Source organism: Manis pentadactyla, chromosome 4 (genome assembly GCF_030020395.1).
Source record: "Manis pentadactyla isolate mManPen7 chromosome 4, mManPen7.hap1, whole genome shotgun sequence".
Classification (NCBI taxonomy): Eukaryota; Metazoa; Chordata; class Mammalia; order Pholidota; family Manidae; genus Manis; species Manis pentadactyla.
In genome coordinates, this window is record NC_080022.1 from 72,534,036 (window position 1) to 72,559,363 (window position 25,328).

At 35.7% G+C, this 25,328-nt stretch overlaps 1 protein-coding gene across 2 annotated transcripts in view; it reads right to left on the reverse strand.

The window, feature by feature from the left end:
- Nucleotides 1-10,832: 10,832 nt before the first annotated feature.
- Nucleotides 10,833-25,328, reverse strand: part of SYDE2 (synapse defective Rho GTPase homolog 2) — a 41,297-nt gene continuing 26,801 nt past the window's right edge. Inside the window, exons 5-7 of one of the 2 annotated variants that reach the window (XM_036890271.2) lie at nucleotides 20,392-20,573; nucleotides 17,606-17,837; nucleotides 10,833-11,678 (exon numbers count right to left, since the gene is read on the reverse strand). In XM_036890271.2, coding sequence (XP_036746166.2) covers nucleotides 11,611-11,678; nucleotides 17,606-17,837; nucleotides 20,392-20,573 — 482 coding nt within the window. In that variant the 3' untranslated portion in view covers nucleotides 10,833-11,610. Of the gene's footprint in view, nucleotides 12,940-17,605; nucleotides 17,838-20,391; nucleotides 20,574-25,328 lie in introns of both variants that reach the window. The other variant, XM_036890270.2, reaches the window with a different exon arrangement.

Consider the following 25,328-nt stretch of genomic DNA (forward strand, 5'->3'; position numbering starts at 1 on the left):
GTGATGTTCTGAGGTGGTTGAGGATGTATGTAGATAGGGAAGTTGAGATGGCCGAGATGGCCAATACAGAAGCTGAAAATCTTTCACAAGTGAACATGACATGGAACAATAGCAGCAGCATTGAGGGAATGCACAGTTACCAGAAAGGCAGCAGAGAAATTAAAGGAGTTCCCCTGATATTTTCTTCTGCATATTCTTTACAAGTGGTTTAATAACCTCTCTTTTTTCAGGTACAAGCAAACCCTAGCACCATTAACACCCTAGTATTTTAATCAGATGATGAGATTGCATGTTTCCAGGTGAAACTATAGAACCACATCAAAGCAAGTTTTCCTTGGCAGCAGAGAAGGAGTTGCCGATTCTGCCCGGCTGGGAAGAAAGCAAGATTGGTGGGACTATCAGAGGCTCAAGGCCTCAAGGGCTTGAAGAGGAAAGGTTTCACCAAGAGAGGCAAGAATATGCCAGTTTGGGCCACTCTTCAGATTAATAGGGATACACAGGGATAGCAGTCGCCTAGCAATTATCTGAAAAATCTTTCCGTGTTGGTTTTGGTTGCCGATACTCATTTCTACTTCCTGTTCCATTCGATGATGTGCCCTACAGTCCATCTGTGACATTTGGTCACAAAAGGAGGAAGCAATAGGAAGTAACTGTGAGGGGACAACATCCTGTACTTCTCATGTTTCCATAAAAGGAAAGGAACATCTCCATCTCTCAAGAGGAAGCAGTATGGCAGGATCACGTCCAGCTTCTCTCTGCTTCCCTCATTTCCTGCTCCCTAAATCATAAAAACCCACTCATCTGAGTGAGGAACAGAGCAGGACCTGAGCGTGTTTGCCTGGGGGGCTTCTGTGTTCTCTCACCTACAGAGCCAGCTTGTTGATAACGGCACATATGTTTTTTTTTTATGGCGCTGGCAAGCTCTACCCCTGCCAGGAGAGGCTTGCTTTTAACCAACTCTGCCAGTCATGGTGGGAACCATCAGATCACAGTGGGTGTGTGAAGAAGGGCCACGCGGCCACAGCACCAAGCCTACTTCCCAGCTTACCTTTACCAGCAGGAGATCTGGTATTTTGATCTCATATATCCAGCTCCAGTGTTTTGGGTCTAGTTTAGGAGGGAAAGATAGGAAGGAGTGTTGTCGGCCTGTTGTAATACCAATGTTAACACAGAGGTCGTTTGAAGGAAGATATGCTGGTAGGAGAGGGCTAGAAGTCTATGAGGGAACAAGGTGGAAAGCAAATGTGGTCAGAGCCACAGCTCTGAGAAGTCCCTGAAGGAGAAACTGAAGTTGCAAGGATGGGGCTTTGGCTCTGTCTCTGCCAGTGTGCAGGTCAGCACGTATTGACAACACAGGCCTTGTGAAGGATGGGCCCCACGCGGACACCAGCTCAGACAGGCTGCCGACAGAACCTCTGAGTCCCACTCTGGGAAAACTGCCACCTCCCCATGGCCAGCTTAAGGTGAGACGGGCAAATCGGGATATGGGGCTTTCATTACTAAAAAGAGGGAAGAGTCTGGTGTCACCATGTGTCCGACTTCCAATGCAGCTTTGACTTTTCTTGTGCCCAAATAACTCAGGATTTCCCAAAAGCTGGTTTGCATTTACTTAAGTGCATTGAAAAAGTATGGTTAACTTGTTTAGGACAAATGATCCTGGCTTTCCATTTATGGCAGCAATATGAATTTAATTGAAAAAAATATTTTTTAGAGAAAATAGGAAAGTAACACATGGCCCATGGATATGGTAAAAATTGTGAAGGTTGTCTGTGAATGATGGAGGTCTGAGATAGCCAAAAATAACACGGAAAGGATCACAAGATACCCCAAATATGCATTACTTTATAGAAGCTTTGCAATGCTGGAGCTTTCTAATCATGATGATATCTAAGATTTGTAGTAAACACACTAAGCATGAAATTCTGTTAGAGGTTAATTATAATCACACAAAGTTCATCTGCAACTTACTTTGAAATGAACCAAAGTGGGAAAGTAAATTGGTGCGACCACTGTAGAAAGCAGTATGGAGTTTTCTCAGAACACTAAAAATAGAAATACCATATGACCCAGTATTCCACTTCTAGGAATTTACCTGAAGAAAACAAAATCTCTAATTCAGAAAGATAAATGCACCCCTATGTTTACTGCTGCATTACTTACAATAGCCAAGGAATGGAAGCAACCTAAGTGTCCATCAATAGATGAATGAATAAAGACGATATGGTACATATACACAATAGAATCTTATTCAGCCATAAAAAAGAAAGAATTCCTGCCATGTGCTACATGGATGAACTTAGAGGGTATTATGCTAAGTGAAGTAAACCAGGTGGGGAAAGACAAATACCATATGATTTCACTTACTTGTGGCATTTAAAAACAAAACAAACAAAACAGCAATAGACTCATAGACACTAACAAATGACTGGTGGTTACCATGTGGGAGGGGTTGGGATGGATGGGAGAAAGAGGTGAAGGGAATAAAGAGGCACAAATCCCAATCATAATATAAATTAGTCATAGGGATGAAAGTACAGCATAGAGAATATAGTCAATAGGTCTGTAACATATTTCTATGTTGACAGATACAACTACATTAGTTGGGGTGAGCATTTAATAATGTATATAACTGTTGAATTACTGTTGCATACTGAAACCAATATAATATTGTATATCAGCTATACTTCAATAATAAAATAAAATAAAATAAAATGGACCACAAATTAAGACAGACAATGGTGGATAGATATATGACCAAGTAATTACAACAAATTCCTTACAATTATAGAATCAAGCCAATAGATGTATGGATGTTCACTGTATAATTTTCAACTTTATATTTGAAAATGTTCATAATGTTGATGAAAAAAGACATTGATGTGTCTACTTTTACGTATAGTCTAGTTGACTTTACAGGTGAGTTTTTACATCAAGTACAGATCAAACACAGATTTACACCTCGGACAAATAGCATTTATACTCTGACATTTCTTATCTACCAGTTTAGACAAGCTGTTTTCACTTACCTAATGATTCAAACATGTTCTTCAGTTAAATGTGGGTTTTACAATGGCCACAGGGTGGGGAAAAGTTAGGCAAGAACACATACAGACAGGATGGCAACCCGCATCCTTTTCTGGAACAAAGGTCAAGAAAAGGGGTCACTGTTCAATTTCTGCAGCTGTGAAAAAATATGAGTTGCAGACTTGCTGTCTAATAACTGTCATGAAAACTTTTTGAATGACAGGGACTTCCCCTTTTCTTGATTTAATATTAATTGTACTTTCTAAACTTGGAAGCTTAAAATCTCCTTGGAATAGTTTATTTTGAATAATTTCTGGCCAAAGAATTATGTAGAATATTGAGGCCAACACTGTGTTTCACTACATAAATACCTCCATTAAGCAAAGAAAGATTAACTCAAATGACTTAACAGCACATGAGTGCCTTATCAAACAAATAAGGATTTAGTCAACCCAACCCAGGGGCTAATTAAGCATTTTCTTACCTGCTTAAAACAAACACTTGACACTGAGAAAAATAAAAGATTAAAATGTAGTGCCTGTCCCCCAGTACAGTCTCTGCTATTCTTTCCAATAAGAGTTCTATTTATAGGGTTCATTCAGCGTTATGAAAATATTTTCTTTTAATAAAATGGAAAATAGATTCTTCCAGTTCTGGCAAAAAGTGCACACTAAAGTGATCAGTTCAAAATACAGAGGACATTTTTTCTTCCTGACTTCTACAAAGAAGTAAATGATGTATTTTGACAAAAGCTTTCCTAGAGATTTTCCTTATGGTGGGTGCACTTTTTCATTCATATATCATTTAAATAATTGTTTCTACTGAACTGTGCAGCAAAAAATTATCTACCAAAAACTACTCAAATTTACTAACCCACCCACTTTTTAGGTCACTAATTTTCCCAAGGCCACTCTAGTTCCAAAATAAACACAAAAGAAAAAAGAAAAAGATAACGTTACTTTCCTAACCATAAATAATTTATTTCACAGGAGTAAATATTTGAAAAATTCTATAGACAATTGCATCTCATGGTCCTTAGTCTTTTGCTGACAAAAAGACAACCATCCTCTGAGAATCCCTTTGCCTTCATTCATGTATTAAAAATTAACTGAACATCTTCCACATTACAGTTTCTAGGCATATGGAAATAAACTGGATACACCAGGTCTCTGCTGCCATGGAGATTACATTCTAGAAGGGTGCACAGATAATAAACAAGGTAATTTCAGGTAGTGACAAATGCCTTGATGAAAATAAGTCATGGTGATAGGACAGTGACAATGGGTGTGGTTATAATTTTTAAAATTTTTTCTTCAATTTGGCCTAAATGTAAAAATTTTCCAAAGTGACCTTAGTGTAATCAAATAGTACCACAACTATTTGGCACCTGCTGTAAGAAACAGAAATCTCCATATCTTCCTCCCCCACTTCTCAAAGGCAGACTCTGAAGTGATATTTGAGCAGAGAAGAGAAATGATAAAACAGAGCTCTCCAAGTAATATCTGGATAAGGAGCACTCCAGACATAGGGAAAGGCAAGTGCAAAGATCTTAGGACAGCAATGAGGACTTCAGTGTTGTCAGAGCACAGGACTAAGGAAAGAGGCCAGGGAAATGATGCGTTTTCCCTCTTTAAAATATTTATTTAGTGCCTAATGCCTATGAATAGAATGGAGTGTGTGTGTGGGAGGAGAGTGATGGCAAAGAGATGAAATAAAATGATTGGGAGATGATGGTGGCTCGGGCTTGGGTTGGAGTAGTGACAAAAGCAGGTACAGGTTCAGGATATATCATTGTAGTCGGAAATGTTGATGAGCTGGGTGTGGACAGTGAGAGAAAGACTCCAGTTTGGGGCAACAGGATGAGATGAAGACTAGGGAGGTGTTATGGATATTTGTCGTTGCTCAGCCTGCTCAGGATTTTGATCCCCTTATATATTCATAAAATTTATCACTGTGTAAGTTTTGGGGATAGAAGGCTAGCTAATTGCTGACTTCTGGAAGCTGGGGCACAATCTGATACTTCTGTTGGGGACTTGAGTCAGGAATAATGCAGAGGAGCAGGGAAGTTTTATTATTAATTCCAGCGGTGTACACGGAGGGCACGTGTCATCACAGGCACAGCCTTGGCTGCTGTCATTCTGATCACCCTCCCTCTCCTAGTTCTGCTTATTTTCCAAGTCTATTTCTCCAGCTTTCCCATTTTACAAACCATTTACTTAAAAAAAAAATCAAGGTATGATTTCTATAAAGGGCACAAATCTTAAGCATGCAACTTGATATGTAAAACGCCAACTTGAAGCTTCCACCAGATCAAATATAAAACATTTTCAGCATCCTAAAACAGCCTTCCCTCTGATATATATATTTTTTAATTAAATTTCTGCTTGAACTCACTGGTTTTTGGCTGAATAAGAATGCAACCAAAAACTCTGATTTCTGGTATATTAATATTTATCAAATATGAACCTTACTGAATTCAAAATGAATATTGGGCAGGGAATGGAGCAAGAGAGCATTTCTCTTCATACCAAAATCCTCTGGTCTGTAAGACTCAAATTAAGACTTGTTATTTCTAAACATAATACAACCTTATCACTATACAAGTACCTAAAACTTGGTGTTTTTTAATTATAAAATCCTAAGCCTCAAAGTCATCCTGTGGTCTGGAAACTAAATTCTTTCCAGGAACCATACCAGTACATAAATCTGTTTCTTTAGGGTCTCTATTATAAAGCTACAGAATCTGAAATTTTCCAAAGTCAGTTACGATGTGGGACTTGGCTTAGGTATAGTGACTCTATGAACATCATTATAGAAGCATAAGCACTTACAGTTAACAGGACATAATAAGGCATTGTAATATGTAATATTCAACATTCATTATAAAGGAGCTCATTTAAAATACAGTGGAGTCACCTCAGTCTCATTGGATCGTAACTCATCTTTCAGTTGCTCAGGCTTTACTCCTTTCACAGCCCACTGGCAGATTCTTTGGCTCCTACTTCTGTAGGAAAGCATTCTCAAACAGGTCAGATGAGTGTAGGTATGGAAGGAATTCATGAAAACGAGAGTAATAGTGAACGGCAGGCAGCAGCCATGCAGGCAGCAGAGAGCAAGGAAAAACAGAGGGAGGAATGGAAGTGCATTGAACTCCTGCTCAGCATAGAGCAGATCCCTTGCCGACTCTTAAAGCCAGTCACCTGGCGTTCAGTGTCAGCTTGGATCTGGGAACTAACCCTCTACCACTCCAGGATTTGGGGGAGCTTCAGAGCACTGGATGGAGTGAGATTATATTTTAGAACTTCCCAGAGCAAAGAGGTTTTTGGGCAGACTACTAATGGGCATGATCATATAGCTGCAGTCCTGTCTGGGTCACCCAGGCGATGGAAACTTATAGGCCCAAATCAGAGATCTCAGTAGCCCTTTCCTACAGAGAAACTGAAGACTTACCCTTAAGTGTAGAAAACTGAATGAAATAGCAAAGTAACAAAAACACTTACCACTGGAAGAGCACAGAGACAAAACGAAGGAAGTTGAGCAGTGAGAAGATTTAAGGCAAAGTACACACCCAAAGAAAGGGAAGTACAGGCAACTTCAGAGAGGATTCTGTCTTTTAAGGCTTTCAAGAATGTGGCAAAGGGCCAGGAGGGTGTAGGCTTGACATGTGGTCTCATGATGTCTATCTCCAATGACAGACATTGTGTTATCATCCATAGTCTGTCTTCTAGATACTCTGTAACATAAACATAACACAAGGAATTTCTCGATCCTGTTCTTCTCCAAGATAGTAGTTACCACCAAGCAGTGGGGACATATCATTTAGTACTACTTAACCTGCCGTAAGATAGGGTCGGTTATTGCCTAATTACCATAAAATGTTAGGAATCTTACCTCCTCGCACCCTAGTTTTTAAGATGGAATCTTAGCCTTAAGATGGAGTCCCTTCTGTTCTTACTATACTATTAACATCTCAGAAGTTTCATCATAGGCAGGAAAAATTCATCATGATGCTCGTCCCATGTGCCTGCCCTACATCACTTCCAAAATATATCCAGAATACCATTGTTTCTCATCACCTCCACTGCTTCTTTCCTGGTCTGAATCACTGTCTTCTTGCATGGATTACAGCAAAACTGGATGTTAACAGATAATAGAGAAATACCTTCCAAGTTCTAAGGGAAAATGTATTTGAGCCCAGAACTGCAGGTCTAATCAAAATGAAGCATGGATAGGGAAGAAATAAAGGCCTTATCAGACATAGAAGGACTCAAAGCTTACATCCCATGCACCCTTTGTGCATGTATGTGGGATGAGGGGTGGGAAGAAGGCAAGTACTTTATATACTTCAGCAAACAAAAAATAAATGAAATGGAGAAAGAGTGGGTTTAAAAAAGAAATAGGATACAAAAAACAGTAGAACAGAGGAGTGCAAGGAAAACATATCCCAGGATGATAGCTAAAATTCACTTTGTCCAATTTTGATAAAGTTGACAAGAAGCTTAAAATGATCTTGGGGTTGTGGCAAGGAAGATATTTTTCTTCTGTCAAAGAAAAACAAACAAAGGCAAGAATATACTTCAAGAATCCCAGGATAAGAGCTAAAAGCATTCTGAACAAACATGGTAATGCCATGGTATAATAAAAGAGGTGTTACAAACTATAAGACACTCTTAAGAGAAATTAAAGAGGACACTAGCAAATGGAAACTCATCCCGTGCTCTTGGCTAGGAAGAATTAATATCGTCAAAATGGCCATCCTGCCCAAAGCAATATACAGATTTGATGCAATCCCTATCGAATTACCAACAACATTCTTCAATAAACTGGAACAAATAGTGCAAAAATTCATATGGAAACACCAAAGACCCCAAATAGCCAAATCAATCCTGAGAAGGAAGAATAAAGTGGGGGGGATCTCGCTCCCCAATTTCAAGCTCTACTACAAAGCCACAGTAATCAAGACAATTTGGTACTGGCACAAGAACAGAGCCACAGACCAGTGGAACAGAATAGAGACTCCAGACATTAACCCAAATATATATGGTCAATTAATATATGATAAAGGAGCCATGGACATACAATGGGGAAATGACAGCCTCTTCAACAGATGGTGCTGGCAAAACTGGACAGCTACATGTAAGAAAATGAAACTGGATCACTGTCTAACCGCCTTACACAAAAGTAAATTCAAAATGGATCAAAGACCTGAATGTAAGTCATGAAACCATAAAACTCCTAGAAAAAAACATTGGCAAAAATCTCTTAGACATAAACATGAGTGACCTCTTCATGAACATATCTCCCCGGGCAAGGGAAACAAAAGCAAAAATGAACAAGTGGGACTATATCAAGCTGAAAAGCTTCTGTACAGCAAAGGACACCATCAATAGAACAAAAAGGTGCCCTCCAGTATGGGAGAATATATTAATAAATGACAGATCCAATAAAGGGTTGACATCCAAAATATATAAAGAGCTCACACACCTCAACAAACAAAAAGCAAATATGCCAATTAAAAAATGGGCAGAGGAGCTGAACAGACAGTTCTCCAAAGAAGAAATTCAGATGGCCAACAGACACATGAAAAGATGCTCCACATCGCTTGTCATCAGAGAAATGCAAATTAAAACCACAATGAGTTATCATGTCACACCAGTAAGGATCGCTACCATCCAAAAGACAAACAACACATGTTGGCAAAGTTGTGGAGAAAGGGGAACCCTCCTACACTGCTGGTGGGAATGTAAATTAGTTCAGCCATTGTGGAAAGCAGTATGGAGGTTCCTCAAAAAGCTCAAAATAAACATACCATTTGACCCAGGAACTCCACTTCTAGGAATTTACCCTAAGAATGCAGCAGCCCAGTTTGAAAAAGACAGATGCACCCTTATGTTTATTGCAGCACTATTTACAATAGCCAAGAAATGGAAGCAACCTAAGTGTCCATCAGTAGATGAATGGATAAAGAAGATGTGGTACATATACACAATGGAATATTATTCAGCTATAAGAAGTAAACAGATCCTACATTTGCAACAACATGGATGGAGCTAGAGGGTATTCTGCTCAGTAAAATAAGCCAGGTGGAGAATGACAAGTATCAAATGATTTCACACATATGTGGAGTATACTGAAGGAACAAAACAGCAGCAGAATCACAGAACCCAAGAATGGACTAACAGTTACCAAAGGGAAAGGAACCAGGGAGGATGGGTGGGAAGGGAGGGATAATGGTGGGGAAAAAGAAAAGGGGCCTTATGATTAGCATGTATAATGTAGGAGGGGGCATAGGGAGGGCTGTGCAACACAGTGAAGACAAGTAGTGATTCTACAGCATCTTACTATGCTGATGGACAGTGACTGAAATGGGGTGTGTGTGGGGGACTTGGTGAAGCAGGGAGCCTAGTAAACATAATGTTCTTCATGTAATTGTAGATTAATGATAACAACAAAAAAATGCTTGGTCAAAATTAAAAAAAAAAAAAAGAGGTGTTACAGTGATGAAAGCATTTTTCTTCTGTCCAAAAAATAGTAATTACTTACTCCAGGAAAAATAAAATACCACAAAAGCGATGACCCAATTATAAAGCAAATAACACAGCACAATTTTAAGCAGTTGATGGCTATTAAGATAAAACAATCCATTTGATCTTCAGCTTAGAATATTTTGCTTAAATCAGCATAGACTTCAGGATATAAGCATAGATATGAAGAAAACAGAATCACCTGGTTTCCATGTAAATACTTTTGCATAATCTAGCATATAACTGCTAGTTACTGATTTGTCCCATGTCCTTGCCCTGTCCCCATGTTCCTAAAAATACATTTTTAGGATCAATGTATAAAGGAAAAACCTAAATTCCCCAAAATAATATACATCTTTTAATGTACAAACTAGTAATATAACTTAGCTATATAAACTAGTATACAGACTATCTAAACTAGAAATATATCTTAGAGAAGTTAGGAGGGAAAGGGCAGTGATGAGTTTGAAAGAAAGTACAGCGTTGGCCATTTCCACCATGGTAGGAGGCCAAAGGACACTTTAAAGCCAATGAATCAAGAAATAATTACTAAAGTTATAAAGGAAACCGAAAGAATTAAAAGCATAAAATGGAGAGGAATGAAATTTCATAATGGACAATCAACAGATAATGCTTAAGCAACAAATCAAGAATCAGCAGCATTAAACCTAGAAAGATGGAGGTCGCCACCTGAAGAATAAAAAGTGGTGGTTACTCTGAGAAGTGGGGTTAGTGTGCATGGCATGGGAGAGCCCTTTTACTTTTTCTTTTCTGTCTGAATTGTTCAAAATTTTTACTCAGGTACTTGCATTAGAATGAAGATGGCTTTTAATCTTTAAAAGCCATCAGAGCTGCCAGTTTGAAAGGGAATGACCATTGACAGTCTAACAGTGTATGAAGATCCCAGATTATAAAAAGCCTGTATAAAAATGCAAAAGAAGCTTTGAAATAAATGGCCATTTAAAACAAAGGAATAAACTTATTGAGTACTATTAAATTCAGCAGAGTCAATAAGAGATTTATAGTTACAACTTGGTGATTCAGACACCAAAAAATGTTTAATATTTTCTATTTAAGATGCCAGAAGTTAACTTTGAAACTATCCCCATCTGAAATTATATAACAAAATAAGAGTAGTCATTAAAGTATTTCAGATACTGGAACATTCAATTTTGGACCAAAAAAACTGTTACATATATTTATGGATAACATATGATGGCCCAATGCTTTAATGCATTTGTTGAAAAAGAATGACATGATCCTTAAAATCACTGTGATAATTAATAGCATGACAACAAGGTTAAAATAGTTTAATTAAACTTTTACATTTTTTGGAACAACTTAATTCAATTCATACAATATTCATGATATACATGATACAGCAACAAGAGGTAGAAGACTGAGAGTCTTCCTACAAAATATTTAAAGTACATTTCTTTTGAATGTTTACTCATTATATATACCTGTCACATATTCTTTTGGTATTCTTCCGAATTGTTACAGAGCCTTAAAAAATGAAAATTTCATATAAAATAGTCACGTACCTGGTTTTTTAACAATTGAGTTTTCAAATTAAATAACAAGGTATTCCATTAACCAATGTATTTTACATACATAGAAATAGTTAAATACTTTAATATTTAGAGAAATATCAAGGAGTCAGTTTTTTTAATGGCTGCTACATTTTTAAGTTGTAATTCAAATTTTATATATAATTTTAAAATTACACATTCTGTGGCTATATATTTAAAAAAATACATTCCAATTTAATAAAAAAAGCTTTTTAATTTACATTTTCAAGCACTGCTATGATTGCTATAATGGCTATCTCATAAACATACTTAGCCAAAATGAGTTAATTTTTAAAACTCAGTATGTAGTATGCTGGCAAGATTTCTTTAGAAACAAATGAGAGTAATTATAAAGTCAATGATATAAATGCACTACTACAAATAAATACATTATAGGAATAATTACTTTGTCTTAAAAAGTAGAACATAAAAATGCATAGAATAGGTGAAGATATTTTTAATCTAAGTCACTAGTGCAGAAATCTGGGCACTTAATCCCTTAAGAAGTTAGAAGATTTCAATTTAAAAGATGACTTCTCCCTGGGGAGAGTGTGACTTTCTGCAAGACAGAAAAAGAAAGTCTATTATGTCTATGCACATGCTTCTAGTGTTTTGGTTTAAGTGTTTCTGAGCAACTCCTTTAACATGAATGCTCTTTCCCTGAAAAAGACATTTTAAGCTATTGATTTGGCCTCAAGACATATATTCTTTAGAGATACATGTGATTTTGTAGCCAATCCCTCCCCCTACTCTAATACTTACACATATATGCACTTATAAATATATACGTATTTTTAGGATTATAAAAATATTTAATTTTTATAAGCTTAAATATTTATTGAATGTTAATATAGAATACATTAATATTTATATAACTTTATTTATAAAAGGTTTCTTATAGCAGCATTTGCATTGCAAATGAAATGTAACCAAATGATGTCGCAGCATACAGGGACTCAGCTGCAACATTCCTCTAGAAGGAACATCTAGTTCAGCTACAGAAGAGCACTTCTTATATAGTATAAAAATCTTGAAAGGCTAATAACTTACATGAACCCAGTAAGTGCATTTAAAAGTTATCTCTGTAGAAATGGGAAGATTTTAAATATCCACAAGAAGTCCAAGTTAACTTTACACCAAGAAAAATCTTCTAATACATAAGCAAAAATTATATTGATGAACAGTGTTTTTAATTGAATCATATACTTGTTAGAAATTAATTGAAGGTTTCAAAAGTAAAAAAATAAAAGCATCACTGTGAGAGGTGTAAGAAAAGGAGAAAGATTGATTTGAAACGTTAAGGCATGAAAAACCAAATGAAAACTCTCAATCTCAAACACTCATATTAAGCTTGTTTTTGTTGAGCTCACGCTCCAGGTTTCCAATCAAAGTATCAATACTTTCTTGTAGATCTTTGAGATTGACTTTTCGATCCACTGTAGACTCAATTGTCTGCATTGTCAAATATGTCTGAAATGTGCACTCTTTGGACATGGGAACTGGCTGATCAATCATTATATCTGGTCCGTACATTTTGGTACAATTTTCTCTATCTTCTGAAGGGACTTCATCATAATCCACATGATCTAAATTTTCTTTTGTATTTAAAAAGTAGTTTTCTCCACAGCTGCTCCAATCTCCTGCATAACGATTGCTAAGTGGACTGTCTAATCTGGTTTGTCTTGGCCTAAGTACTCCTGATGAATCAGTACTACTCAAATTTAACATGTAAGGTCGTTCTTTCTTCCGCCTCAAATAATTTAGGGAAGGCTTCTCTGGGAACAAACTGCCTGTTGATTCTTTGGCAGATGAATGTTGCACTAGAAACAAATAACAAATTTGCTTTAGTGACAGCAATCCAACTGGCTTTAAAAACAACAAAGCTAAAGACAAGCCGTTTAATAATCAACTACAAGCATGCAATAAAAGAAAAACATTCACACTATCAAAAGAATGCATTCCATAATTATTTTTTCTCCCACCAGACATGATGAAGATTAGGGACAGAAACTAGCAGAATGCTCAGTGGTACTAATTCATGCTATATCATAACATCCCTGAAAAAATCAAATTTCTAATGTTGACTAACTTTCTGTGCAAGTTAATTATTATCTAGCTATAATTCAAACAGAGCTAAGTTCGTAGTTTCTTCTAAACTGAAAGCTGGAGCAAAAAGCAGGTGAGGCATGTTGGTGTATAAACAAAACAAAACAAAAAGTTCCTTCATCTTCAAACATCTAAATGAGGCAAAGGCATCTAAAGTGCTCACTTTAAAGTTCTAAACATTGTGGGGCTGTTTTTGCAATTCTATGAACACTTATGAGTGAATTCTTAGTAATTTACTAAGCAACCCAATTTAACTTTGCTAAAATGCACAAGTACTACAGTTGACCCCTTGTTACCTGAGTTTGATTGTACAGCATTAGCTACTAATAGTCTTCATTTATTGCCTGAAAATAGCACAGATATTTTATTTTCCTATTCTGGTTAGGTATCTAACAATCTCAAATAACATTCCTCATATTAAGACTAATTCTTCTAAGAGTATGCACCATGCTGGCCATACAAATTACCATAAAGACACATATTACTTCATAACAAACAAAGGCTTTACTGCTTACTCTTTTGTGTATATTGTGCAAAACACTTGTGTAAGGCTCTTCTGTAAATGAAATGGACTTAGTTTAAATATGTTGAGGCACAGCTATTAAAAATTGTCCATAATACCTTTCTCCTCCTTCTTCATCAGTGCCTCTCCATTTATACTTTCCCTTTACTAAGATAAAGGGGACAAATTATCTGTGATCACAGCTTTATACTGTCCAACATATAATGAATGCATGCTTCCTACTGTATAAAATAACTGAAAAATAATACAAATGTATAGGATTCACCTTCCCAGACAAAGTGAAAGTCTTGACATTTTTCAGAAATCACATCACTTTTTTTACTTAGATTTTATTAAAATACTTGATAATTGCATAGGTATGTTTTTAACACTTCTATCTATCTGCATCTTTATGATGGCTATATATCATTATGAATAGCTAAAAGCTCCTGACCTAAAGTTTTCTAGAAAATAAAGGTCTGACATTTACTTTAAATTGATCTTTAGTAACAGTGTTAATATAGAATGCCCATGCCATTAACCGATGTAATTGCAGAATGGATATCTGAATTTTTCCACTGTTTAATTATTCCTATTCCTTTTTCTGCTCCAGCTGCTTATCTCCATTAGGTCTCCTTGTTTTTCCCTTTCCTGTGCTGTTCGTGTTCTTGTTAGGGCTTAAGCGTCATGCCTGTTATTTTCACCGACTCACTGCAGTACTCTGCTAACCCTGAAGTCATCTGGTTTGTGATCCAACCAAAGTAAAACATTTTAACTTTGTGTGGTAAGCTTGTCTTATTATGCCTGCATTTTTTTGACACTGACCTGAAAAACCCAGATTTATTTTGCCGCCAGTTGCTTAAAGTTGTTTAATCAAGACCCTTTTCAGACATTATATTTGTATATTTTCTTGGGAAATATTTAAGAAACCAAATTATAATAATACTTTACATCTTTTAGACTAAATTAAATTTCTAAAAAATCAACTTCACCAACTTTTTAAACCACTTATGGTCAAATGGCTTCCTATTAACTAAGCAGAGAAAATGGCTAATTTTAACACCGTCCCCCCCAAAAAGTTCTCATTTTTCAGCACTATTGACTACCCACCTTCAACAGAATAAAATGAAAAATGCAGTCTGATTGCTGTGAAAGTTTCAAAGTGTAATGATAAGTACTAAGAAACTTAATTTTTTTATCTTGTTTTCTACCATTTGATTTATATTTTTAATCATCTGTTTATTGTTTTTTTTCATCTGTAGTATATATACTGAGTGCTCAGTTAGTGCCAAGTATGCTGTTAGGAACTGGGAGTGTATAAGGAAAAACAATATGTAGTCCCTGACCTCACAAAATAGCCTAGTGAGAAAAATGAAACAAAAAGGATTAGGGAAAAAAATGATACATCTTCCAAAGAAAAAAACCTGCTCCAAATCTATTCATCATAGAAAATGTGATACAGCAAACAACCAGTCTAAGAGTTACACTTTCTCTAAAGCTATCTCTCCATCTGCAAAGTGAAAGGGTTGACTATCTATAATTTTCAATATTATTCTTAAAACAGCAAACCCATTTTTCAAAGCAACAATTTTGTAAACACCCAATACATAAAAAAAATGGAAAAAAGACTGTTTTGATCAAAAGAGAAGCGTGTTTCCATTTTGTTGCCCCACCTGTTGCCAATCTGGCCCCAAAGCTGCTTCCAAAGAACCTCAGGGCTTGGCAGAAGACAATCTGAAAAATACTGGCAGGATGATTTTTACCTTCCAGTGCCAATATGCTAGAGTTCTAACTAGTCACTTTGAAGATAAGCCTTTTCAATAGAAAGCTCAAAGCAAATCATATTCTTGCCCCAAATTAAAAAACAAAAAATAACGCAAAACAAAAATTGAGAAAGTAAAAACAAAGGTGAGTGGAATAAGGGTGGAATCAACTCTTTGTACCTCTGGAGTAAGGGAAATTCACCCCCTTCCCCCCAACCAAAAAATAAGTTAAGATATACAAAGCAAGGATTGCCAAACCTACAAAATGCATAGAGATGATGAGCATTCACCAAGATACTATGCTATGGCCTATACTCCTCATGTCACCATTAATTTTCTTAGGCTTAGCAACTGCACGGTATCAACCTGATTTCTGCCTTTTCTTGAATCCAAAAGCAAATTGTTTAGAGGACAAAAGTAACTGGTGTTTCCTCTCACCTTTCTGCTCTGTTCTGTCCTTTGAGATATGATAACTAAAGAAAAAAGAAGGTTATAGAAAAGGGGGTAGATACCTTTAAATTCAAGAACACAAGTCTTTGGAATAAGATCCTATACACTGGGAATCAGTTGTTTCAAGTTGTCATAGAAATACAGTGAATCTGAAATCTCTTAACACAGGATATAAGTTTTTGCTCCTACACCCAAAACCAAGGTGGTTTTTAAAATAATGAAATGACATTAACCTTTTATACAGAAATAATTAAAGGAATCAGGTACTGATAGTAAACTTAATAATATCTCCAGGCAAGCAAGTTTACTGTGATTAGAATGATAAGATGACTTCTCTCCCAATTCTTGATGTTTATTAGAATTAAAGCAGTTCTAGGAAAAGCTAGGAAACACATTTAAAACTTTAACCTAAGAGCTCCCTTATGTTAGGCACCAAATGCAGAAATCAGATCAAGTTAGAAATTACTTTTTTAAGCCTGTATTTAAAAGAGCAAAATTTTTTTAACTTTTCAAACTTAAAAGTTGAAAATTTTTCTTAGCTTAACTTTTAATTCACTTTTATAAATTAATTAGATGTATTTTTAAAGACTAAAGCAAGCATTCTTTGTACTTTGGTCTATCCCTCTCACATTTGTCAATAAAAAGTAACAAAGCACTTTTACTGAGGGCTAACTTTATGCAAAACACTTTATTCATTGCCTTAGATGTTTTACCTAGATAATCTTCCCAGCAACCCTGAGGTAGGCACCATTTATAGGAACGCAAACTAAGGTTTAGGGAATTAAAGTACGTGTGCAGGCTGCAATCCAGATATGAATTCCAGCCTGCCTCCAGGGCTCAAGCACTTTTACCAGGCTACACTAGGCATCTAAGTACTTTCACTTGTGGTGCTATGCAGGGTAGTAGAGGAGAGCAGGAATTGCTACAGGATAAGAAAATTATGGAACTTAAATACAGCATCCTTTTTAGAACATCTAATTAAATATTCTTTTTAGCTCTGCAACTTTTTGAGAAATATTAGGAAAATAACTGTCAGCTTTTTGTTATTGGCTGGAACAAGGGATGGGTAAGAAAGATGGAAAGATCAAAGATAACTGTCAAGTCAAGCTTGGATAATTTGAAGAATGACCACAAATATAGTAAAGATATCAGGAAGAACTGATATAAGAAGAAAAGTAAATTCTGCTTCACACCAGTTGAAGTGAAAATGAGAAGAGTAAAGAAATTAATATTTACTGAGTACCTATTTTGTGCCAAGAGCTGGGCTGAGCACCTTATACATACTTTTTTTTTTTTCATTTAGTCCTTCAATAAATTTTATAAACATATTATTAAATCCATATGACAAAAGATGATACTGAGGCACCAAGATGTTGAGGAAGTTCCTCAAGGGCAGATTGTTAAGTGACACAACCAGGATTCAAATTTAGATCTGACCAAATCCAAAAATGTATACACTGATGTCTAAATGTATACACACATCTATAATATTATCAGCAAGAGCAGAACATTGAAATGGAGAACTCTAAAGGGCAGGTATCAATTCATTGAAAAAGCAAAACCTAGAAAAGATTTTCTTCAATCATATATGGGCATATTTAATGATTAGCTAGTGCAAACAACCCTCTCATTGAAAGAGAAAAATATTTCTATAGGATCATTTACCTGGCCAGAGCTGAAGTAAGTAATGAAGAACTTCAATATGTTTTTTAAAATCCAAAGCACTTGCAAGTTCTTCTGAATCAGTAAAGACTCTGTTGTTATGTGTAGAAGTCTCTTGTCTCTGACTTAACAGCACAGGTCCAAAGCACACAGCCAAATTTTGGCAGGTCATCTTATTCACTTCATGATAAGAAGACACCAATTTCAAATGATCCAACAACATCTTTAGGGTTGCCTAAATTAAATTAAATTAAATGTCACTTAACAGAGTTACACAGGGGAAAATTCAAGTACATAATTTATAGCAGAAAATAGAGCTAGGCATCTATCACTTTTAAAAGGTTGTTTCAAAGATAGGCTTTTAAGTTGGATGTTTGGAACTTGAAACATTTTCTTTTAGAAAAGTTGCACTGGACCCTTAGGTTTCAACTATATAATTTGATCTATTAAATGGATAAAATATACACTCTATATAAAAATGCTCATGAATGCATCACTAGGAAAAAATATCAACTTTTCCTCTCTTCCCTCTTCTAAAATGACAATAGCAAAGGATGTGATGGAAAGGGAACTAAGTGAGAGTATTCATTCTAAAGTACAGATAAATCATGTAGTTGTAAGTAAGGACAATCATACTTAAATACAGGAAATCAACCATTTCAGAACATGGCCAGATTCTATCATGATCTGGATTAGGAAAAGGCCAATGTACTTCTTAACTAATAAATACTTTAAGAAGACAGCCATGCAAAAGGGAAGAATAGTACAGTTAGAAATTAAAGAAAAATTTATTAAAAAGAAAAAGATACTTTTTAATCTTAAAGAAACAAGTAAGGAGAGTTTGCTTAAATGGAATGGTTACTTAGGTTTGAGCAATTACGGAAAGGAATGTTATTGAGGTAATGGCATATGATCAATCATTTAACAAATAAAATAACTAGGTTATTCTTCATACTTGAAGAAATTACTGTGAAATAAAAACTAAAATTTATTAAAATTATTTAAAAAGAGAAAATCATAATGACTTTTTTCTGGAGCCAAAAGTGACAGCTGGTTTTGGTGATTAGGTCATTAGTAACCTTGGCAAGAACAAGTCCTGGGAGATGGGGTAGAAAGCCAGATTACAGTGTGTTGAGTGGTGAAGAAGTGAAGACAGCCGGAATAAACATTCCTTCAGGGTTTGGCTGTGAAGGAAAGGAATGAAGGGTGAATGAAAGTTAGAGGTGACTGTAACTGATATTCTGACATCAAAACCTATCCAATATGTGAATGATAAAACAATGAAAATAATAAATATTTGTTTTTCTTTTCCATTCACTATACATTTTCTAATACAAGTGGGACTCCACATACATTGGTAATAGGCTATTATCAGCATATGAACAATATACACACCCAAAAACCACAGATGGCTAAATATGTTAGGTTTAATCTCAGTGGCAAACCAATAATTGCAACTTAAAAGAAAAAAAATTTTTTTTTTGGTCTACTAAATAACATGAGCCAAAAAATGTAATTGTGCCCTTTCTGAAAAGGAATTTATGAAAATACATATTAAGAATCTTAAAATATTCAACATCATTTAAATCAGCAATTCCACTTAGCTTTTATTTTAATTCTAACTGAAAAGAAATAGAAAAATAGGTTCAAAATCTAAATAGATTATTTAGATTTATCTAAATCTAAACAGAAAAGAATAGTGATAAATTATGTCAAATCCACTGAATAGAATATTATGTAATGTTTTTAGAAAGGATAATAATAGCATGAGCTTTAGGACTAGAAAAATCTAAATTCATGTGACAGACTACAACATTCACAAAACGTACATAGCCTTGGGCAAGTAATTCAAATACTCTATCACTCATTTCTTTACTTGTAAGTAAAATGACACATAATTTTACCTTGTACTGGAGAGGGAATACTTCTCCCTCTTCACCTACCCTTCTGCTCTATGTACCTCTATATAGGTGTTCCCTCTCTTCTACACAAAGGAGCAGGACCTGCTAATCTAAGTGGCAGGACACAGGACATTCAAAAGACTAAATTAGTGAAGAAAACTTTGGGGCCTAACATTTTTACCCAGTGACTCTTACACTTCCTGCCCTCACGTGCTAAGTAATACAGGCAAAGTCAATCTCATTGGGACAAATAGCCACATCTTTCTCTTACTCTCCCTTTTGTTCTAAGAAGCAATAGCTGAAGTTAGGCCAAGGCTGGTTGTGCAGACCTAGCTATCCTCCTGTCTCTCCTTCAGGCATAGCAAAAGATATTGGTCCCAAGATTTAGATTGTGAAGAGGGGGAAAAAGCGAAGGGGCAAGTAGAAGGGAAATGGTGGTAAGGGTTGCTTAAATCTTGAGGCTAAGGCATGCACACTAAAATAGTTACTATACTTTTGAAATACCAAAAGGAGATAAACCAAAATGTTAATGAAGTAGCCTTTGGATATTGATAATAGTAATTTTCCATTCTTCCTTTCTATATCTTCCTGATTTTTGTATGGGAAACATATTATTTTAATAATAAGATTACCATACTCTAAAAACTTATAGTGAGTGTTCATGCCTAGACTAAACCCATATACAGAAATGATAACATTGTTTTCTAGATTTATTCTGTTTAAGAATAGTTCTTGGTTTATGCTGTTTAAGGAAACTTTGGTAAAAGTAGAACTTGAACTCCTAAGTGCCACTAATGTCAAATATCTGAAAAATTACTTGTAGCTCTGGAGCTAAGTATATAACTTATTAGCTGGCTTTCAGGAAAAATATATACTAATTATGCTTACCTTCTCAATATCAGGCAGACAATCCAATAGGTCAATGGTGTACTTAGAGTCACTAGGATCATTTCCACAACCACCTGGTGACATTTTCAAAGGATGTTTTGCCATTGCAGCTAACACAGCCTCATAAAGCTGCTTTGATATCAGAGGAGAAGGAAGTTCTCTTAAATAATCCTTAAGAATACCTTTAGGAAAACAAACCAGAGATAGTTAGTGGTTGGTTTTCAGAGTGAAATAAAAAACTGTGCTGAATGTTTTTTTAAGAATTATTATAGCCAACTTTTAACATTCTGAAACAATAAAAGCAACAATGTAAAAAAAACTATTATAAAAAACACTTGCATATTGTATTCTTATAAATTGCCTTGGTAATTGACTTTTTGTTGGAAAGTATGCTAAAAATGTACACATATAATTTCTAATTATTATATATTTTAGGTTTGTTACTCATAAAGTAAGCAATTCTTGATACCTAAAAGCTATTAATTCTGTTCCCCTAAAAAAGCATCTCTACATGCATGTAAAGCAAAAGAAAGTAAGGCATACTAATATTAATTTAAATTATTCCAAATTTATGAATTTTGAATTTCTAGACTTTTTTGATAGTTAAAGAATATCAATGGTCTGTATTCCAAATTTATGAATTTTGATAGTTAAAGAATATCTATGGTCCATGCACAGCATGGTGACTACAGTAAATAATAATATATCACATATTTGAAAGGTGCTAAGAGAATAGAGCTTTGTTTTGTTTTTATTTCCTGACAAGATAAAAAATATTCTCCCTTACGTTGCTTTGTAGATTTTCGTGTTATACCTAAAGAGGAAGTTGGATCAAAATATCTGAATAAACTGGAATCACATCTTCCTGGTATGCCATAAGATTTTTTAAATTAGAGATGGGTATTTTGATAGCTTTAGAGTAATTTATTCGGGGAAAGGATAAATTCAGTGCCTTTTTTTTTTTTTTAGTTGAAGTATAACTAACATACAAAAGTAGATCTTAAAAGTTCTTATCACAAGGAAACAAAAGGAAAAATAGGAGATACTTCTGACACCAAAAACCTAAGTATAGCAATACTGAATCACAACATGCTCTCAGCTTAACTAGAAAGCTTAGTTTGAAAGGTTAGTTTGAACTTAAGCATGATCACATAAGAAGTTTCCCATCTGATAATCTTTTAAATTTCAATAGTAATGTGGTACATTAGTTTCTTATGCATCTTTCCAGTGTTTGTTTATGCATATACAAATAACATATTATTATTTTTTCCCTTTATTACATAAAAAATAGCATATATGTCCTCTTCTATTTCTTGCTTTTTCATTTAACATCATATCCTTCAGATCATCCCAGTACATAGAGCTTTCTCTTATTTTTATAGCCAGATCATAGTACTCCAAAGCATGGATATCCCATAGTTTTATCTGGTTAGTCACTACAGATGGATACATACAGTGTTTCCAAAACATGCTACAGGGAATAACCCTGCACGTCATCACTTCGTACATTGGCAGGTTGTCTATGTGATGAATTGCCAAAACAGGAAAGCTAAGTCAAAAACACATTTATAATTTTGAGGGAAAAGGAGGAGTAAGGATGTTTGTTAGGTTTGGGGCTTGAGCATTTTGGTGCACAGTAATGCCATTACTTTAAACAGAGAAAAAAGGAGGAAACCCCGTTTTAGAGGATGGAAAGGAACTTCACTTTGAACATAGATGTTAAGCTTAAGGCATTGGTGTCATGTTCAAAGCTGCTGTATATAAAAATCTGAGGCTCAGGAAAGAGATGGCTGGAGACACAGATCTGAGAATGACTAACTTAAAGAAGGTAACTAGAACCTTGATAGTGGATGAGATTATCGGGCAGGCCTTCAGACTGATTTGAGAAGGCCTAGTGATAAGAGTAGGCCCTGAAGAATAGCAGCTTTTGAGAGGTCACTAGGATGCAGCCCTTCCAAAGGTGACTAAGGAAGAATGGGCAAACAAGTATGAGCAATAAGGAGAGGCAGGGATAGGGGTTGGAGGAGACTGGGGCCTATGCTGCCAAGGAAGTCAAGGAAAGAATGTTTCAAGAGTCTATGGTATTAACTGATACCAAACAATTATTAGGTTAGGTAAGAACAGTGTTAAATACTATGGAGAACAGTGCTTCTCAAACCTGCCTATACAACAAAATAACTTGAGGATTTTTAAAAAATAGATTCCAGATCCCATGTCAGCACTATTGAATCATAATTTCCAGGAGTCAGAATTTATATTCCTGTATATTTAACAAATTTTTGTTGTGATTCTAAGACAACAGGTTTTTGTTCTTAGGTATGAGAAATAAGATAATTTAAGATGAACCAAAAATGTCCACCAGAGAAAGGAATCTCCAACTGTGGTAAGCATAGTTTCAGGGGAATAGAGGAACAGAAGTCAGGTTACAGTTGGTTAGGAAGTGAACTGATGTTAAAGAAATAGAGAAAGGGAAATAAAAATAGTCAAACTGCTCTAGAAATCTGGCTTTGAGAGAAAGTGATAACCACAGAGGAATGGGGAGGACAGGGAAGAAGCAGGACCAAATTAGGATTTATTTTTAAAGATGAGGGAAACTTGAATGTTTAAATGCTGATATAGAGAAGATATTAAAATGGTTTTCAAGGTCCAGGAAAGAGGAATATAATCAGTTGAGCAAAATCCCCAAAGAGAAGGAAGAGACTACTGAGAACATATGAAGGAATTAGATTCACCCAAAATGTGAGGAAGTTTGTCTCTACTGTTACAGAAAGGAAAATGGAAAAGTGGAAAAGAAGTATGCCAAAGAAGGCAAAGACGTTGGCCGGCTGGGTCACAACAAGTCGAGGAGGTTCCCCTCCAATGGCTTCTACTTTCTCTGTGAAATTAGGAGGCAGGATCATCTGCTATGAGTGACATGGGTGAAATGAGGTTTGAGGAGATTGAAAAGATATTCAATAGACATTCTGGAGAATGAGAGAAGGAAGGGGTAAGATAAGAAAACAATTATTAGCAGGCACCACTGAGAGCGTGGTTAATTTTGAAGTCCATAGTTTTATACTGGTACCAAAATATACCCTTTGTGATTGTTTTTTCTAGTAGAAATCAGCCACCCAGATACAGGTTAGAAAATCAGACCAGTGCTTCCAAACAAGTCAGAGCAATGGGACCAGGCTTACCTTCCTGCCTGCAACAGGAACACCAAACAAAATATCTGAAAAAACTATGTCCAATACACAGCACATCAGGCAAAAGACAGTGATCCCTAAAGGATGGGAAACTAAGGCGGTGTGCGCATCACTGCCCAGCTTACGCCCTGGAAACACTTTCCAGGACACAGTGAGGAGATGGAAACCCGGAAGCTAGTAGGTCTAGCTAAGCTGAGGAGAGGAAGCTAGTAGGTCTAGCTAAGCTGAGGAGGGGAGACTAGAAGTCTGAGGAGGTCAAAGCAGCTACAGCTTGTAGGACAAAGCATTAGAGACTAGAGAGATGCCCAGAAAGAGCTCTGTAGATCTGCAAGAATCCCCTTGAGTCTTCATCTGTATACTGATCAGTACATGCAGGTGAGGAAACTATCCAAAGCTAGGGAAAGAACCACCCAAAAGATTTAGAAAGAACAATTTCAGGAGCTTACATTGACAGGCAACAGTGCCTGTTCTGAGCCACAACAGTGGAAAACTTTATAATTCATGGGATTTGGGTACAGTACTGTTATAGGCTGAATTGTGTCCCCCACTTCCACACACACAAAGAAAGTATATTTAAGATTTAACCCTCAGTACCTTAGGAGCTGACCTTGTTTGGAATAGGATCTTTACAGAGGTAATCTAGTTAAAATGAGGATATTACGGTGGGCCCTAAAACAATAAGACTGGTGTCCTTATAAAAAGGGGATATTTGGACATAGAAGATGATATGAAGAAACAATGGGGAGAACACCATGTGAAGAAGACAGAGGACTGGAGTGTGGCATCTATAAGCCAAGGAATGCCAAAGATTACCAGCAAATCACCAAAAGCTAGGAAGAAGCAAGGAAGGATTCCTTTATAGGTTTTGGGGGGAGCAGGTACCTGTTGACACTTTAGAAAAACAGAAAAAGAGGAGCCTTATTTAAAAGCTGCTTTCATTCTGCTTAAAAGCACAACTATAAAGGATCAAACTATTCCAAGTAACTCAATTGCATACCAGAACAAAGCTAAAAAATATTCATAAGATTATAAATATATACCACACCCAAGAAGGTAAAATTCACAATGTCTGACATCAATAAAAAAGTTACCAGACCTACAGAGAATCAAGCAAATATGACCCATAATGAGGAAAAAAATCAACTGGACCCAGAAATGACATAGGTGATAGATTTAGTAGAGAAGGACATCAAAACAGTTAAAATATGGTATTTCGTATGTTCAAGAAGCTAGATGACAGGCAACTTAAGTAGAGACACAGAGGTATGAAAAAAAACAGACTTCTAGTAGTGAAAACTAAAATGTTTGAGATTAAAAATACAATGGATGAGAATATCAGAAGAGAAGATTAATGACTTGAAGACAGCAATATACATGATCTAAAATGAAGAGAGATTAAAAAAAAGACTGGAAAAAAATGAACAGAGTATAAGTGAACTGTAGAACAAATATAAACAACCTAATATATGTGTACTTAAAGTCTTTAAAGGAGTGGAGATGGTAGAAGATGGTGGGTCAAAACCACAATCATAATCAGGGATTTCAACACTTGTCTCAACAAGTAGAAAGATAACAAGTACAGACTTGGAAGACTGGAAAAACTTCAATCAACTTGATGAATTGATAATTATAGCGTATTACATCCCAAATCACCAGAATACACATTCTTTTCAAGGGTTCAAATGAAACATTTACCGCAAAAGATCATATTGTTGGCCTTTAAATAAATCTAAATAAATATAAAAAGATTCA